This window comes from Pteropus vampyrus, unplaced genomic scaffold (assembly GCF_000151845.1).
Source record: "Pteropus vampyrus isolate Shadow unplaced genomic scaffold, Pvam_2.0 Scaffold79, whole genome shotgun sequence".
Taxonomy (NCBI): Eukaryota; Metazoa; Chordata; class Mammalia; order Chiroptera; family Pteropodidae; genus Pteropus; species Pteropus vampyrus.
Window position 1 is genome coordinate 1,401,486 of NW_011888860.1, and position 19,862 is coordinate 1,421,347.

The 19,862-nt window shown below is 38.3% G+C and overlaps 1 protein-coding gene across 21 annotated transcripts in view; it reads right to left on the reverse strand.

The window, feature by feature from the left end:
• Positions 1–19,862, reverse strand: part of APBB2 (amyloid beta precursor protein binding family B member 2) — a 338,648-nt gene that overhangs the window by 98,386 nt on the left and 220,400 nt on the right. For 15 of the 21 annotated variants that reach the window (XM_023532201.1, XM_023532208.1, XM_023532198.1 and 12 more), the window contains one exon: positions 4,102–4,310. In XM_023532201.1, coding sequence (XP_023387969.1) covers positions 4,102–4,310 — 209 coding nt within the window. The remainder of the gene's footprint in view (positions 1–4,101; positions 4,311–19,862) is intronic. The other 6 variants (XM_023532211.1, XM_023532204.1, XM_023532200.1 and 3 more) reach the window with 1 other exon arrangement.

Consider the following 19,862-nt stretch of genomic DNA (forward strand, 5'->3'; position numbering starts at 1 on the left):
ACTTACTTAGCATAGGATCAACTAGAAAGCTTTTGATAAAGGCAGATTCCTAGGCCCCGCCCTTAGAAAATCTAGCCTTGCAGCCTGGGACAGGATAAAGAAATCAGCATGTGCTACAAGTCCTGGAGGTCATCCTCGGCTCATCCAGACTGAGAAAGGTCATAGCATTTGCTAGGCCCTTGATCGGGTCAAGAAGTTCAGTAAAATGACAAACTGGCCCCTTTGTGTTGTCATCTTAATTTTAAGTGTCTATGAAAATCCACAGGTTCTAACGTAATATATGGATTTTGTCTCTCCTAGAGAGTTAGCTGCTCAGGGCTCCCAAAGACAACACAAACAAATGCAGCAAGAACAGAGTGAATCATGATCACGAAGAGATCACAGTCCAGAGAAACAACTCGGCCTTCTCTCGCTTCAGACCCACTTTCTCCTCCATATTAGGGAAGTGAGAAACACCTCCAGTTGGAAAGATTATAAAAAAGACTTGCCTCCGTAACTGCTGCCTATGGGCTAACGGTTATTCATGAAAATATTTCGCGTTGCTCCCTCTTCTAAAATTCAACATCCAAGTCATTTGGAACAAATCAATGGAACGTGGGGAGACGATCATGGGCCAAATTTCAGCAGCAAATGCTTCCTGGCCAGTTTATAAACTTTCAAAAATGCTGCTGGCATGTGCAGAGGAAACATTATCCGCTGTGCTTAACACTTCCCCAGTAAATTTTGGAATGTGATATGTAAAATTTTCAAACTGTAAGGAAGCCTTCCGTCCTAAACTTTTGTGAAGCTTAGTCAACAGATTTGGCACTTATTTATTTGAGTTTTTTTTTTTAAAGCCCGCACAGGGAAAAGCTGAATAAAATATGCATTTCTAACACAACATATTATAAATTTCCTCTCTCCCTTAATATTTTGCTTTTTCTAATGTTTGTAAATTAGTTTAAATAGACTCTATTTAGGGATCAAAGAAATGGTATCAGAAAAATAATTATTTCTCTTCAACTGTTATTAGCACCTGAGACAACGTTTTCAAGAGAAGTCATTTTCTAGAAGGCTCTGCATGTGACACAGCCCTCTCTTGGAGTGAGGTGAAGAGATTCAAGGCTCTTCAAACCTTCTGATACAGACTATACTACAGATCTTCATTCAAGTCTGACTCCATCGTGGATTAGAAGCGTGATCTTGGGCAAGCTCCTTCACCTCTATGTGCCTTCATGTTGTCAAATGTACAAAAATCTCACAACTATAGTACCAGATGCATAAGGTCTTATGAAGAGTAAGGAGATAAGGCATGAGCTTGGCACTGTATTCATTCAATTACCATTAGTGCCCCTGATTTAATATCTGTTTCAGCATCTGGGCATCCTGGGTTTTGGCAGGTCTTTTCCCCAACTCTTGCCTTCCTCTTTTCTCTACCTGCTTACCCCTTTGCCCTTATGATTTTAATTTATTGCCTTTTAAATCTGTTTGGTTCTTTGACTTAATGGATGGACCTATGTACTGGAAAAATTTGTATGAAGCAAATAATTGAAAGGTTGATCTAAAGAACATCTAACCCTTATTAAAGTGATGGGTATCAGTCATTCTTGCTCTCTGAAACTTCAAAAACTACATATTTATTAACAAAGCTCGTTGGAGGGATAAGATTTTGGCATAGTTAGCAACAGGAGAGTGGAACAGAACCAAAAGGAAGGTGGAAGTTCACACGGTACTGGGAAGACCATAGGATCTGGAGTCCGAGAACTAGACATATGTTCACCCCAACGCCAGCTGCATGGTTACTCAACTCCATAAACCTCAGTGACCTCTTTTCTTAAATAAAGAACCTAATTGTCTCCTCCGCCACATTAAGAGTCTTGAAGGAACCAAGGAAATGACATTTATAAAAATACTTTGGAAGCCACAAGTCATGGATAGCAGCCTAGAGGCTGAGCGCTGAGGGTACGTGAGGGAAACACTGATCTCTAGGAGAGAAAGCGGGGCGCAAGAGCCATGAGAAGGGACCTTGAGCAGTGGATGGGGAGGGGGAAGGATGGGAAAAAGTGGGCATTAGAAGGAGGCTCAGGCATTACAGGTGGACTCTGCTACAATTGTCCCGAGAGCCAACTGCCCGCTTGTGCTGCATGTTAATCAAAGAAATAAAAATCCGAGCCACATAAACCTCAGGATGCCTTCTTTGGACACCACCACACCTACATCCTGGCCCCAGGAGGCAGGTTTTAAAAAGGATTTAATTTCTCCCACATCCAGAGGACAAGAGATTCATTGAACAGAAACAGTATCTCAAAATTACTCTAATCTCCTCATTTCTGGGACAATGAGAAAGCAGAGTAGGCTGAAATTCCAAAGCCAGGGAAGTTGAGTAACACGAACTCCGACCTAGAATTTAGGAAAATTCAGGAACTCTGAGTTCTCGACCCAGTGTTGCTGCTGGTCATTGACCTTTCTGTGACTCAGTTTCCCTGTCTATAATGTCTGGAAACTGGTATCAGATGATCCCTTCTCACCCTGGCATTCTCTGATTATAAGTCACTTTCCATTGGTGAAGATGGCTGAAAGGTTGCAACAAGGGAATGAAGCCCTGGAATGGAAAAAGTGATTCTAACAGAGATGCCAAGAGCAAAGATATATACCTAAGGAAGAGAGAGGATGTCTGTGCCTTAGTGAGAGCAGAGGCTGCACTCCGGATGGCTTGGCTTCTGGGAGGCCACTCTGTGGCTAGGGAGAAATGCCGAGATGCAACTGGGCAGGGCTAGGAAGAGGGAAGACTCCACTCCATGCTAAGCTCTTTGAGCACCAGGGCTGTGCTGGTTCATCTTTATTCCCTAGTGCACCTAATACAAGAGGAATAGATGACTGAGTAGAATTTGCTCAAGGAGTAGGAATATGATGCTTCAGTAAAAAGTTATCAAAATCGCCTAATGATAAGCAACAAAATCTTATGTGGTTCAGTGGAACCGAAACATGTGCCTGATTATCAGGGCAAAATACTAACAAACTGAAGCCCCTGTCTACCAATGAAGGTACAGCTTGTCCTAATCTATCACTCTAAAGATGGAGAATTTGAGGTCCGGGTAGGGTAAGTGAGATGCTGAAGGCCAGTAACGCAGGATGTAGTTGGAAGGTAGTTTTTACGCACGCCCAGAGGACAGCAAGTAAATAATCAAACATGAAGGGAACAAGATGTCTTTTCCTTATTTCCTACAGAAAAGGTGATAAAAGTTGCAAATATATAGGGAAGCTTTGTAGGTAAGAGTTGCAGTTCAAATGCCATCCATAACCCCAAAGTAAAAGAAAATGGGTTGTTTAAAGAAAAAAAGGTTGCGATCAGAAAATGGTAGAAATGTTTTGGTGTTAGCAATCAAACCACTTTTCTCAAAAAGAGCCATTATTTAATTTTGACCTTTTCTAAATGTAATTCTCTTGAATATTTTGTTATCAGGATTCAAAAAGGTTCACTACAGGAATCTTAAATTAATAAATACCACAACAGAATTTTTTTTAATGCCTCAATTCTTTGTTTAAACATTCAGATTTTCCTCAAGGATAGCAAAAATTTATGCTGCTCATTATTTCTAAAATAATGTCACTTTGGCTAAATAAACACATCCTTTTAAAAAAAATAGAAATTGAGCATTTAAGGGATGCCAAGTGTTATTCTTACAGACATCCTTTCCATGCAATCAAATGAACCCAAGGATAATAGGGTATGCAATAATTATAAGATGTCTGGTCAAGAGACGTTCTTCTGTATGTAAATATTTTACGGAGTCAGCACCATGCAATGGCACCTACAGAGTAAAATATTGCCTCTGTGAGCCCTGTGGAAGCTTAACCATTTCTCATTAATCAGCCCCTCTTACTTTCTGTACCTGGAATGATGTTTCAAGAGGTGAAAAGCCACTAAAAAATGAAAACACCCCTGAAAGATGGTATTAACACTATTTACTAAGAGGAAGCTTACTGGAGGGTTCAAATGCAACATGCATGATAGTCGAAAAGCTTACCTTGATGACCTATTGGGGCAGAAGCAATGAGTCTAAAGAGAAATCACAAGACACATCCATTCTACTAAGTCGTTAAAAAGACACTCCACTTTACCTCGTTCTCTGGGGTGGGAGATGATGTTACAGAACTAAGTGACCCTTTCCTAGAGCTCCGAAGATCTGCTGGGATGGAGACAGGGCGTTCCCACTGAGTCGTTCCTGTTGGTATGTGCCAATAATAGGTCCCAGCAATGTCATTGATTCTTTTCCAGCCAGGAGGCAAATCTGGATCAGTCTGAAACGAGTGATCACTCCATATATCTGCTGAGAAACGGAAAAAAAGAGAGGGTTTTTTTTTTAAAAAGAGGAAACAATTTAGAATCTCCCAGATTCAGTACTAGTCATCAGAATTTGACAGGCAGATGTGTCCATAGCCCAAATGAGAACTACGGCCATCCTAAGGATACAAAATATGGTATTTAAAAACAAAAACGACGACGACAACAACAACAACAACAACAACAACAACAAAAAGACATGGAAAGAAACACGGAATAACCTGGAAAAGGAGTTTGACACTTGAGAATATGCATGTAAATGGCCCACTATCCAGTTATCCAACAGCTTCAAGAATCTCATGAACAAGCTAAAGCTCCAATGTTGTTACGACTATTGAGTTGGCTCCGACTCCTGGCGACCCGGTAAATGAGTGATGCCCACAATGCCCTGTCCTCAGCAGCCCTCATAGCTCCTGTAGACTCGTGCCTATGGCTTCCTAACAGAGTCAATCCATCTCATATTTGGTCTTGCATTTTTCCTGCTGCCTTCTATTTTCCCCAGCATTATTGTCTTTTCCAAAGAACGCTGCCTTCTCATGATGTGCTCGAAGTAGAATAACTTCAGTTTTGTCATTTTTGGCTCCAGCAATGTTTCAGGCTTTATTTGCTCCCTTAGTCAGAATTAACTACCTAAGTGAAATCTGTAAAGTTACACACAAAATATACTGAATCCCATTGTAAATCAGTAAGATTTACTTGCTGGTATCATATAACATTCCTAGCAGTGAATACAACTCTTATTTTCTTTAACTGCTTTTTATAAATGAGTACTGTATTTATATTTTTCGTTTGCTTTAACAACTCCTTCCATGTGATTGTAAATAAAGGCAAAGTAGCAATGTCTTTTGTTAATACTCCAGAATTCTAAATTGCATACATGAGATTCCCAAGGAGGCAGACTGGAAAAACCTTATTAGAGTTCAAGAAGGGACCAGACTGATTCTAAAACCAGGCCAATGATAAAAATATACAAAGTAGGTGTGAAATACAACAGAGAATGGTGGGGACTGTGGCAAACTGGCAAGCATGTGCAAGGTCCAAAGGCATTCGAATTCAAAAAATCATTTTTTGAACACTGTAGGGTGGAGTAAATAAATCTACTGGACAATTTCAGCCATTCCTGGCATATGTGAATATTTTATAAGTTTACTAAATAACTATTTGCTCTTAAAAACCTCATTCTTGGCCTTTTTTGAGTTGAATTATGAAATGGATTAAACAGCTAGAGAAGACAGGAGACAGAAGAGGATTAGAATAAGAAATCATAGAGATAGGGGCATCATGGAGGAAATCAATGCAGTCAAGTAGAAAAATTTAAGAAGCTTGAGCTCTAAACCTGGGCATCACTTTATTCTAAGGATTAGGCCCTTTTCTATGTGGCCATTCGGAAGAGGCCTAAGTGCTTTACAGCAATTCAATTGAGAAAGCATGTGGGTCTTGCTCTGTGCAAATGTCACTGTATCATGTGGGCAGGTGACCCTGAGGCTGTTACAGCTGCTACAAGAAAAAAAGAAGAGAAACAAAGATGTTGATTAAGACTGTGGGCACAGATGTGCATTCATGAGGCAGTTGGGACCCCAGCATTCATTTTCTCATTTAAATTTGCCAGAGGCAAAACTGCCACTTGTCTCAAATTATGATGGAAATTTCCCCATCCCCCTACAGGAAATTAAGTACGATTAAATAATTTCAAGTTACCTAAATTTTGCAGAAACAACTTGAAACAAACGTGTATAAACCATGTCCTGTCTTTTTAGGAGGTTGTTTCTGCTGTGATTTTGTTTTAGGCATTTCAAATGGGATAGAAAGGGTAAAATAGATGGGTTTCTGGATTACACTGGAGAAAATTCTACCAAGGGTATTCTTGTCCATTCTAGTGGCTCATAGACAAGCTCTGGGGCTAAAAACTGAAAAGACATAAAGAGGTTGCTAGTTTCCACTTCTGTGGGTTTGAGGCCTGGGGGCCTGAATTTATACACTTAGCCTGGTTGTATCTACAGCTGGGGCATTAGCATACAAGAAGAACACAGAGAACTATCAGAATATGAAGTCGTGTCAGACCAAGGACAGAGAATAAGGTCAGTGGCCTTCAGGTGTGGCTGTCTGAGGAAGGCTTCAGATAGATGATTTTCTGTAAAATGGGGATCAAATTGTACCTACTTCACCATTTCCGTAAAATGGGGATCAAAACAGTAAAACAGTCCGAATAAATGTGACGTATCATAGACATATTCACTACATAAATGTTCACTGTTACTGTTATTATCATTATTATATTATAGGTCTCCAAAACCAACAATATAATAATATATTAAGTTCATTAAAGTCACCATAAAGAAAATATTTTCATATGGCCAAAAATAAATGCTTACCACAAAATTTATGGGATTAAAATGATTATGATGGTTCAAAGAATAAGGGTAAAGATGATAATCTTATGGCGACTCTTTCCCTGGAGAAGAAGGTCAACCAGAAGAAGGTCCCTCAGAGGGCTTGGCTTTGGGGGTCTGAGGTGGACAAGACCAGATTCTATCCAGCATGCCTTGCTGGGCTTCATGCACCACACCCCTGACTGGCCACGCCCCCCTTCACAGCTCCTTTCCTTTTCTCCACATATGTCTCTCAAAAAATGTGGAAGTAAAATAAATATTTCAAAAATTTAAAAATAAAAGTTTTATGTCTCCTGTTGTCTATTTTTAAGCAGATTTGCTAAACTTTTCATTGGTTTCTCGCAAACACAAAGCATCCTGAAATGAATAAAGTTGCCTTGTATTTGTATGATTCTTGAGTCTTTCTTGCACTGTGGGTCTGGGACCTTTGTTTACCAAAAAAAAAAAAAAAAAAGTTCCCCACCCATCAAGTAAAGCACATCTTCATACATTATCACATTTCATACTCACATCAATCTCAGCTAGAAGGCATGAATAGGAATATTAGCAAGCCAGGACAGGAATCCAGGCCTTTCAAGGCTTAAATCCAAGTCCTGTCAATGCTGCCATGAGGTTCTAAGAGCTGGTATCAATAATACTGTTAGTAACAGTAAAGTAACAAGGACGTGATGCTGACCACGGCTCTTATTTGCTTTACTGCAGGAGCTTGTGGAGTGTCCTCAGCTACTCAATGAAGGACAAACCACTGTTGTCCCCATTCCAGAGAGGACAGCAGTTCTGTGCAAAGCCAAGTAGGTAAACTACGTTCCTGCACAGAAATGGACTTTACTTTTTGAGAGACCCAAGAAAAACCACATGGGCGGCTTGAAGGCTAAGTCATAGGCTGACAGGGGTTTGTTCAACATAAGAGTTGACAGCCATAGGTGCGTTTTCAAAGTTGCTCTGTGGCCATTCATTGCTCATGCTTTTGTTCTTTTGTGAGAGAACAGGATGCAGGGCCTGGAAGTCAGAGTGTAAAAATAGCAAGGCTGAGAGCCCCAGAAAGTCCCACTTGTGCTGAGAGCCTCTTGGGCCAAAAGCAATACTTGGCATGGGAACAAGGAGCCTATCTGTGAGCAGTAAGGACCCACCCCTTCCACCACCTCCGGTGTTGGTGTTTGTGCCACTGGCCTGGCTCCACCCCAGCATTTTCGCAGGGACAAGCTCCTGCTTCCCTCCCTGGTGGGGCCTGTGTGTGAGGCAAGCCTGCCACTAATCATCCTCTCTCATGGGCTCACTTTCAAGAACCCAAGGGTCAGAGAAAACAAATTAGAAGCTACCAGCAGCAGCTGGAAATTTCCTCTCCTGACCTAGAGGCTGCAGGAACAAGGAATGGGTGAACTGAGATTCTAAATGTGGCAAGATCTGCAGTACTGAGCACAAAGCTTTCCCTCAGGTCCTCAGAATGGCACTCACTCCCCTCCTCAACATTTGTGTACCCAGTGCCTTCGGTGTGCGAGGCATGGGTGAGGGGGTGGGGAGGAAAGAAGAGAGAGATTGATTCATTCAACAAATATTTCCTGTCTACTCTGTGCCAGCCATTGTTTCAGGGCTGAAGATACAGAGGTCATCGGATAGACCTGGTCCCTGCATCGGTTACCTGGAGCAGCAGTTCTCAAGTATCAGAGTCACCTGGAGACCCTGCTAGAACATCGACTGCTGGGTGCCACTCTCAGAGTTTCTGACTCAGTAGGGGCAGAGAATTTGCATTTCTAACAGTTTCCAGGTAGTGCTGATTTCATGCTGTTGGTTCCAGACGGAAAAAGTAATCATTCATTCTTCTGTATTGAGGGCCTCCTATAAATGTCAAGCTCTATTGTAGAAGCTGCGAATATGGAAATGAATAAAAGAGGCAAAATTGGTAACGCGATCAATTGTGTCTGGGGATGCGGTAGCTCGGCTGTTGCCAACCTTTTTGGCACCAGAGACCGGTGCTCCTATGAGAATCTATCTAATGCCTGATGATCTGACATGGAGCTGAGGTGGTGATGCTAGTGCTGGGGAGTGGTTACAAATACAGAAAAATGAAGCTTCGCTAGCCCACTGCTCACCTCCTGCTATGCAGACCAGTACCGGTCCGTGGCTCATGGGTGTGGGACCCCTGGGGTAGCCTATTTCAACAGGCTGGTGTGGAAAGGTCCTGAGGAACAATGTTGCCCTAAACTACAAGGGACCAGCCTTGGGAAGAGTGAAGAGAAATTATTCCCAATAGAGGGAATAACCAGTACAAAGGCCAACTGGCGAAAAGAGCCTGTTGCGTCATTACAGTAAGGTCATCTGAGTGAGGGATAAGGTCTAGGATAAGGTTTCAAAATCGGAAGAGTAATTTGCACAGTGTTCCCACTCCTGGAGAAGAAAAATCTCTCTTTCAAAGTGTTAGTTGCAGCTGCTGTCAAGTACTCTTTTGGGTGATGTTATTCCTGAGGGAGTCAAATGCTTTAATGCAAATGATTTGAATTTAGTTTTCAAACTTATTTTCCTGATCACTCAGGGGTCTATTTCCTTTGCCTCTCCCTCTCCTCTCTCATTATTTATTTTACTGGATTCAGAATTCAATGTCAGAAAACAGCAAACAAGACTTCATTTCCTCCAGCTTCATTATCAGCTTTTGAGGACAACAGCACAGAGCCAGCACTCTAGGTCTAGATCGCTAATTATAGATTTGCTGAGGGGTCTAAACAGCATGTAGAGGCTGCTCAGAATTGGTGCAAAATTGTCCTCAGCCAAAGGAATTGGCAAAACAATGACTACGGAAAGAAGGGAATGAGCCCCAAAGTGCTTAAGATCTATGAGTTCTCAGAATCCTGGCCCACCAGCCTGCCAGAGGGGAGCAAAGCTCACCAAAAAGTTTCAGCGCCTTTTCTAGTTCTTGATATTTTCAGGGCATAACTAAGACCCTAAAATGTCTGTCACAGTTTTAGAAAAATTACACGTTGTATTCAACTGAGATATCCTGGGGTAGCATTCTTTTAACAGTTGTGAAAAAACTCTTAACAGTTAATTTCCTAACACTTTTCTCCATAATTTTCTTTAAAAAAAATAAATAAATAAGATTTTTGAATGCTCCTAAAGTACGGAGCTATTTTAGTTGAGGATTTTTCTGTTAAAGATTCTTGAGTAAATATTCCAAGAACTCACTCTTTAAATGGGCCTTAAATTTGGGCTTTGAAACACTATATACTTTGTATCTTTTTATCAAGTATTCTGGCATAAGATCCACAAAGAACTCACTGGAGACATAGTCTTTGCTGGGCCCATGTTACTAAATTTGCTCTAGGACCATGTTACTATCACAGCCAGGAGCTCTGGAGTCAGCTGACTGTCTTGAATCTCAGCTCCAGTGCTGGCTAGCTGTGTGACCTCGGATAAATGGCTTCATTTCTAATAGCCTGCCTGCTCAATGTATGACAGGGCTGTTGACAGCAACTACCTCATAGGGTTGATTTGGAACAAAGTGCCCAGCACAAAGTCAGGCACATAGTAATCACTCAATAAATTGTTATTATTAGCTTTAACTGCTTCATTCAAATGTGGCTTTGGGGAAGAATATTCTGTAATGTAAAACATTTTTGAAACAGCATCAACCACAGTACATTTCATTTAAAAAAACTAAGATTTCTGAGAGTTTGCAACTAGTAAATATGTTTTTACTAAAAAAGTAGTTTTTACTTAGATCAAGAAAACTAGATGGTAACCCTGGCCACTCCCATGGCCATGCAGAAACAATGCAGCCCATGAAAACACACTGGTTCGAGTGTGTGCTACCTCTTTAACTAGCATGGCTGTTTCGTGTCATGGAGTTGAGCCACTAAAGAAGGAGAAATGAAATCCAAACAAAATAGTTTGTTAAGAATGTTGTATTATATAAGACATCCTTCTTTTGCAACTGCTTCTGCTCTACCTCATGTCCTCATGAAAGTATGAAAATAGCAGATCTGATGTTGGTGGAAGATAAAAGAGAAACTGTCTCTGTTCACACACTGTTAACCAAAATTGAAACATAATGCAAGAGTCAACAGGACTCTGCAGAGACAAATTTAAAACTAAACAGCATGAGATGTAAGTAAGCAGCTAAAAATTATTCAGAAGGAAAAATCGGTATTTGTAAATATCCATCTACATATGCATAACAATACATACATATAATTGAGATTAATCATACCATCTGGCTACAGAATATTTTAAATATCATCAGGTCTCATCTAAACACCTAAATACACAATAAAACACACATTTTCTTACAAGTTATAAAAAAAAATACTAAAATCTTAAGATGATATGAAATATAACCTAAGAACGCAATTTCCTTTTAGAGTGTGCACAAAGTAAAAAGTAGCACAATTTACAACCACTTTTGAGAAGCCATAGGCTTAAGGGCCCCCCCCCACCCCTTTTAAAAAAGTAAAAAATAAAAACTTAAAACTTGAGTAGAGATTCATATTTTACTTTAAGAAAGCTACACACCATTTTAGTAACTTCAATTTTGGTATTCTAAGAAGTGTTGGCAAAAACCTGTGGTGAAACCAACAAATGTCTGAGTCAAAAAGTCTAATAGTATTAATAAATGGAAAATGGGTACCATTGGGCATACTCTTAAAATCAGCAATTTTCAAATAATTTTAAAAAGTAAAAATCACAACATATTTATATAAAATTGCTAAGCAGGTTTATTACTTTTTCTTCCAGTTGTCTGACTATACCACTCACCTAGTGAATGGCAGCAATATATCTTGTTCAACACCAGATGGGATTAACCAGGTTTGGCAGAAAGATCTAAAAATCGGGCCTAATATTCTTTGCTTTCAAGTATGGATGTTTAGTGCCTAATCCTAAGAGAGTGTTCCAGGAAGATCTATAATTACATGGAAATCAAGTAAAGGGTAACTGCACAACATCATTCAGAGAATGTGTCCAGCTGCCATATCCTCAGTCAACCCGACCACACAACTTCCTCATTTGATTATCCTTTCACAGTGAGCAGTTAGAGAAGAGAAGACAAAATACTACCATGAGCATAAATCTTTCTTTGGCTTCCATACAATTAGATAGACAGAATCACTACTGGCACCACGCTCTTTCAAAGTAGACAGGTTTGAAAGTATAGTAAATAGAGCCAATTTTCTTTCCCATTATTTTGGCAGGGTCTTCAATATACTTTTCTCTTAGAGCTGTGCTCCTCCTTAGGCTGGTACACAATAGCAATGATGACAAGGTGGAAACTATTCCAGGAGTTGCCTTGACCAATTTCAAGGTCATTATTATTCTAAATGGTGGCATGCTAGGACTTGACTTCCAGCTGAGTTAAGTATAGAACAGAATATGATTACTGAGAATCTAGGAAACAGACACAATATTCAACGACAAACTACAATTTGGCCTTTCATCAGCACGTTAAAAGAGCAAGCTGAAGTGGATGACATCTTTTCTAAAATAAAAATCTACATGTGGGAGCACACAGAACTATACTCCCATAGATTTAAATGCATATATTTTGTTTCTAATATAAGAACAAGAGTGTGCCCTGCTAGACTTTCAAAATACTATAACTAATCCAATCTCATTTGATCTCATGAAATCTTTTGACACAAGTAGAGAAAATAATATCCTCATTTTACAGGTGAAGAAACAGATTTCAGCAATATTAAATAACTTGATCGAGGTTTAGAAACTAGTTATGATTGACTGGAGGGAAATCTCAGTGTATTTTTGTTTGGGAATCATTCTATTTGTTAAATGTACTTTTAAAAGTCAAGTGCCCTTGAAAAATCATTAGAACTAAAGTAAATTGTTCAGTCTGCCAGAGTAGTTAGTGGACAAACTTTAATATCTAATGTAAAATAGGATTTTAGACTATAGATGGGGCAGAGCAATTTAGAAAAAAATGTTTTTCCTGAGATTTACTTTTAAAAAACATATTTAAAAGGATCAGGGTAAGAGCTGTTTTATATTATTCCTCTGACATGTTCTCCACCTAAATTAAAAGAAAATTTGAAGCAGCTGATGTAAAAGATATTTTATAACCAATAAAATAATATGAAGAATATAGCCATGGAATTGAGAAGAAATTTAATTTTTTGCTTCAAAAATTTACAAAATTTTAATTATCTAATAAAAGAAGATTATCAAAAAAGAATCTTTTTCTAAGCACCAAATCTAAGAGGAACTTAGCATGTGGGGAAACAGCACTGGAGGTACAAAAGCAGTAACTGATAATGAAGGTTTCACATTGCATCTGATGATTTTACTTTGTAAATTTTGTTCTAAATTGTAATTATGTTGCACAACAGGTAATTAATTGTAAACAATTTTTAAAATAAAGTTAATTAGGCAAATCATTCTATACTTTTCCTTTTGTCTATGAGAAGCCTAGTGTTTGGGTTTCATAAATAAGGTACCTGTAGTAGACATCGCAAGGTGTTCATTAATATCTGATGTCTTCCTCTAAAACGATAAAACTTTTGATTGGATACATGGCCACCAGAATACAGAATACATTTCCCAGCCTCCCTTGCAGCTAGGTATAGCCATGTAAGTAACATTCTAACCACTGGGGTATAAGTACAAGAACTGTATGGCAGCTTCTCAGAGACTTCCTTATAAAACAGCTGGCAGGCACATTTTCTTATTATTTATTTATTTATTCATTTATTTATTTATTTATTTATTTATTTATTTATTTATTTATTTATTTATTTATTTATTTATTTATTTATTTATTTATTTCTGTCTAGAACAGACATGCCACCTTAGATCAGGCTATACCCTAGGCAGGGTGGAGTAATACGGTCAAGGAATTTGAGTTCCTGGGGTCTTTGTGGAACAGAGACACCATATCAGTGGTCTACTATTACCAGGCTTCTATGCGAAAGGAAAATCAATTTCTATTGTAATAAGCCACTGTATTTTAAAGTCTTGTATGATGAGCAGCTAGAATTGATTCTCATTCATTTATCTTATGGTTGGAAACTGAATTCCAGACCTAGAACCTAGGAAAGAAACAGCTTCTAATGAATTAGCTTTGCAACCCCACATTCAATCTTAAACTACAGACATCTAAATTACAGAGTTAAGAAACCCAGGCTCTTGACTCCCAAATTCTCTAACACTCTCTAAAACAGCATATTGTTAGTACATGTAACTTCATTGGTTATCATTCTTTCATTTTCCACCTCCCACCAATCCAAGCATCATAACCTCATCTCCAACTCTTGTCAAAAACACCAAATGCAGATACAGTGTTGGGCTTAATTTTCAGAAACTTCAAGATGTACCTACCAGGATTCAACCAACCACAAGCAACATCCAGCCATTCTCTTGATTCAAGGTTTTAGTTCTTTGATCTATACCATCTTCCTCTCCCACCTTCTCCAATTCTGGGTCAGGAGAGAAAAAGTAAAGATTCTCCAGGGGAAAACAAAATGGCAAAAACAATTAGCTGCTGCACACCTGTGCAATAGCTTGTTTTTGTTTGTTTGTTTGTTTGTTTTCCCCTTCCCACCAATAAAAGAGTCAGGGGTATTTGTGGATCCCATCTGCCAGGAATGCATATGTAGAAAGTGTCTTTTTTTTTTTTTTTTAATGCTTCTCAAAATAGAATCCAGAATAAGACAGTACTAGGTAATTGAGACAAAATTTCAGAAAAGGACAAGTATACAAAGTAATTATTCTCAAAAATCTAAACGAAAAATTAGTGCTCAAAGCTTAGGACTTCCTATCTGTAAAGATTAGGCTAAGGAACTATTTGGTGTTTAAATTGTGAATCCCCGATAGCAAAAAGTTCAGGAAAAAAAAGTATCATAGATGCTATTAATCACAAATTAAACAGATATAAGTTCCTTAAACCAAAGCCAGGCTTGTTCCTCTTTTTATATACTCAACCAAGGTACCACAAACATATCTCGTACACAGCAAGTGTGCAATGTAAGTTTTCTGAATGTACGTGAATATAGTTGGGAGTGGCTCCCTTTTTCATATGTCATTCTCTGGCACTACACAGACTGCCTAGATAATACCTATATGAGAGCTATAGGAAAGAGGAGAACAATGAAGGGAAAGGAGGAAAGAAAGAAAAAAAGAAGGGAAAATGGGGGTGGGAGCATGTACCACTAAGCAGCCTGCCTTGCTGGGTCTCAGCTGAGTTCTACTTTGCTATCACATCCAAAAAGGAACTAGAATCACTGCTAGTTTTACTGGTTAACCCTCTAGACCTTGAATTCCAGCCAATATGCTCTAATTATTCTAAAAGAAAAATGTTCTTGAAGCGTTAAAGATTTCTTATCTGCAGGGTGTCTGGGAAAGAGTCCAAATTTATTATGCTACAGAAATAGTTTTGTTTTGTTTTTTCCCTTCCATAGCAAAATTTAAGCCTCTTACATGTGAAAACTCTGATTCACACAAAATTTTTGTTCTTGGTTAGCTCCATTTCTTTCTTTCTAGATCTCTCGGTTTTTAGAGTCCATTTGTAAACGATGGTTTATCTGTTCTTGAATTCTGGTATGTTCTAAGCAATCTCCTCCTCGGCTCTTCCCTTTCCTTTCTCTCTGAAAGAAATTACTCTAACCTCAAGGCCTTTGAGGAAAGACTCTGCTCAGCACACAAAGAAGAGCCTTAGATCTCTGAAGCGGACACAGAAGAACATTCTTTGGGGGCAAATGATTCAGATGCTGTGTCAAAGTCTTCCTGTTGCAGACAAAACAGGCAGGCATCAGTGGAGACAAGTGTATGACTATGTGGAAAACTCTGCTCTAGACAGTTGTTTGTGCTTCCTTCCTTGGAGAACAAACTTTGTGTGTCTTCCTGTGGCACAGATATGCTTTGATGAATGAACTGAGGGTATTTATCCCTCCCTTTAGAAAATATTACAGTGGGAAGTACCTAACTGTGGAGCCAGGAGTGGAAAGGAGTTGAGTGAAAGAAAATACTGTGATTTTTTTTTTTTTTATTCCCTTGGGAGCAAAAAACAGTATACATACTTTTAAAAGTAAGAGTGCATTTTCAGTGTAAATTTCCTCTGAGTTTCTTTTCTTTAAGGGTGATAACTTTGTTTTTCTACTTTCTGCTTCAATGACTAATTCATTTAAAAAATATATTATGCTCTGCTGATAGAGTAAGAATTACAAGTTTTCTTATTTCAAATAAAGGCTATACTTGCACTTTGCCCAGATTCCAACTGGTCATCCTGGAAAAGCCTGACCTCTTTCATGGACACTCAGTCTATTTGAGAAACATATCTATGAGAATAGAATCGGTTAGCTACTCCTAAAAAAAAATCTGTAAATTGATTTGCCCTACCAATCAAAAAGATCTGATTCGACAAACAGTGAAAACACTTAAAAAAAATTATGTAAAAGTGCATCCATCAATAAAAATAAGATAATTTAAAAAAAAAAAACAGGTAAATGATATATATCCTATGACTTGGTGATCCTGTATATATTCCACATACCTTCTCACAAAGTTCCATTAGTGGAGAGGTGCAAGAGTGTTCCCTGAGGGATTATTTGAAGTGTGGGGGAAATGGAGGCCCTCTGGGAGCCCAGCATTCTATGAAGGGAAAGGTAAAATGTATTGGATTCACACTACGGAGCACCATATAGCAGTTAGAAACAATACATCAGATGTACACACAGCCTCACGAATACATAAAAAAAGCACAGCACATGGGGAAAAAACACCCTTTAAATAAATTAAGAGCACACACACGCACAACAGCGCATATTGCAAGTACACCTTTGAACAAAATGTTATACTTTAGATACATTAGAATGGTTGCCCATGGTGGAGAGAATACGAGTGAAGTAAATGAATAAAAAGTAAATAAGTAAGCATGCAAAAGAAGAGAGGTGTTTTATAAGGACCAGTGATGAAAATATATCATGAAGTGTGGCATATGATTAACTCCACTGTCTGTAACTGAGGTCCAAAACAAACTCACTTTCTTACATTTACGTATCTTCCTTAACAATAAAAACACTAATAAAAAATCATCAAAGATAACAGACATTGTTTAGATTACTAAAGTGGCCCAGGGCTCTGAAAAGTCCTAAATTCTATAGTCCAATATGGCATGGCCATTAGTCACATGGGGTCTAAGTACATGAAGTGTGGCTGGTCTGAATGTGGGTGTGCTATCTGTGTAACACACATGCTGGATTTGGAAAAGTACAATAAAAGAATATAAAATGTTTTATTAATAATTTTATATGGATTATGTCAAAATGATATTTCAATTATTATGTTACATAAATGATCAAAATTAATCTTACCTGTTTTTTAAAACTTATTTTAATGTGGCTACTAGACTATTTAATATTACATATGGGGCTCGCATTGTATTTCTGATGGACAGCACTGTTCTAGAGGCTTCCAGTGAGCCAGAGTTCAACAGGGATACTTTCTGTAAATATTTCTTGGGAGCCTCACATTGGAAGGTCCTGAAAATATAATGTGGCCTTTTGACTAAAAGGATATAAAAGAAGTTCAAGATTAAATATTAAAATTCTAGGTCAGGAATTGCCAACAATTTTGAAGTATTCAAAACCTTCTGTTGCTCTCATTTTAAAACTTCTTTAGGATTAATGCCGCTCTTCAGAAATTCAAGCCCAGTTCTTAAAACTAGACTAAAAAAAATTTCTACTACAACTCATTCTGAAGCTATGATTTAAAATAATAAGATTTAGTTGGAAAAACCGGATATAATTTATCAATAGAGATGCACAAATATATGATGTAAGCAACCAGGGAGGTGCTTTTAAAATCAAAATGACCTTGGTATTAACAATTTAGAGATTATGTACTATTCGATAATCCTCAGGCCTACCTCTATTCTCTTTCTGTGTCACGTATGGACTATTTTTCCTGTACTCTTTTGTATGGACCAACTGCCACCTATTAAAGGTATGTATGTTCCTTTGTAACAAGACCCTTGCATTTTCATCTTTGTATCCCTAGCACTGAGTGCAGTGCTCAGCATATAACAGAAAGTCAACAACTACCCATCAAATTAACTAGAAACAAGTGTTTTTAGAAGGGCAAATTGAGATGTTTGGTGAGGAACAGAATCAGATAACTTACTCTCACGAGACTACTTAAAACTATAAAAAAGTGCCAAATACTCAGCAATGTTTCACATTTCAGCAACATCAGCATCCACATTAACGTTTACTCGGGAGTTTACCATGTGCCAGGCACTGTTCTAAGCACTTTACATATGTAGATTTGTTTTCTCCTTATGAGAACTTTTAAGGTTGTTGTTATCCCCATTTTATAGATGATGCATAGAGATAGTAGCAGACTCATGGTCTCAGACCTAGTAACAGCAGAGCCGGGATTCAAGGCAGGCTGTCCCACACCAGAACACTTGTAAATACATGTTAGTCAATATACAAAATGATCTCTTTCAGGAACTGGACCCAGAACAGTACAGTGCTCTCATATTCACACCCTGCTTTCAAACCTCCGTAGTGGTACATCAGTCCACGCTCTCAAACCTCATTTAGATTTGAAAAAGGTTCATAATCAGTTATTGTGACATTGCTTCCTTTAGTCATACTACAGCTAGTAATTCCCAGAAAACACCCATTTCAACCATTTCTTATCCCCCTTTCTGTATAAAACAGACTTCCCTTAGAATGGCAGTGCATTCGACGCCCTCTTCAATGGTTTCCACTCTCTCTGACATCTCACCTCCTTGTGCCCATTCCAATCCAGGCCAAATGGATACTCACTGGTTTCACAACATACCGTACATTTCTGCATCCCTGTGCCTTTGCTTATGTTGTTTCCCTCGACTGGAACCTCTTCTCTATTGCCCCCAAACCAAAATTTGGGTCATTCTTTAAGGGTTATTTCTTTCATGAAACTTTTCTTAATCATTCATTTTTAAAATTAACCTGTTCCTCCCTGTACTTTCATCTTCCTTTAGAAGTAAATTATTTAGGTCAACTTTCTTAGTATTATAGTTTCCAGTGTGAGACACCCATCTCCTTCGGCTCCTAAAGACTAGCGTCAAGGATCGTGCATGTGTGGGATTCGCATCTGATGCTTTTGAGAGAAAGGTGAATGGGAGGTGGAAGCTACTTATCACAGGGCTTCACAACCACATTCATGAGTTTGGAATTCATTATATAGCAACAAAATGCTACCAAAGGGTTTAAGCACGAAAATCCATGTTTTGAGAATATCATTGACAAGATAGAAAATAGATGAGATGGAATTGTGTGTATTAATCTAAAAATTATATCTCATAACACATATTCAAAAATTACATCTCAGTAATAGAAGTGAAAATATAGAGCCAAAATAACATATAATTACAAATTCTACATTCCTATTTAATTTTGCTATCACTATAAATCAGCAATTAAAAACCCAGTCACTGGCCATTTGAAAGAGTCCTTCCTTCCTGTGTGTAACTGTTGTCATGACAACATGACTTCTGGCTGTATTTCTGTGAACAAGCTTATGTTTAAAGGGAGAAGATGAGGATCAATCAGGTTAAATAAAGAATACATTCAACAATTTTGGAATGTAAAGAAAACATGTTTTAATCCAAGGTTATCCAATATAATCCCTTTAAATCCCCTTAAATAACAGAACCAGGCAGGGCTTTTTTTAATCAATAAAATTGTGCTTAGTATCTATATTCCTTACAGATAACAAGAACACGCACTTAAGTTCTATACACCAGCCCTGTTAATTAGTCAAGGATTTTTAAAAACATATTCTGCCCTAACGCTTACTGCTATTATCCTATATCTTCCTACGTCAGAGGCTGTTCATCTTTCTTCTGTTTCATCCTTTCTGAAGGGTGCACTTTCATTAGGAACTGATTCTCTGATTCAGAGGAGACAGGATGGGGAGTGGGACAGAAGTCGATTATCTCCAACCCATCCAGATTATCGAAATATTGGACACCTTGTATGACTATATAAATTAATTTGAAAATACTGTGAGAATCAGTAATTACTTGTGAATAAGAGCCAAAAATGAATAAGAACTTAACTGAAAGTTTATACAGAGAATTCATTTCTTCATTTTTGCCACACATTGGATTTTTGATTAGCATTGCCACCTCTTCCTATTTCTCTTATTTTGGTACCAAAGACATC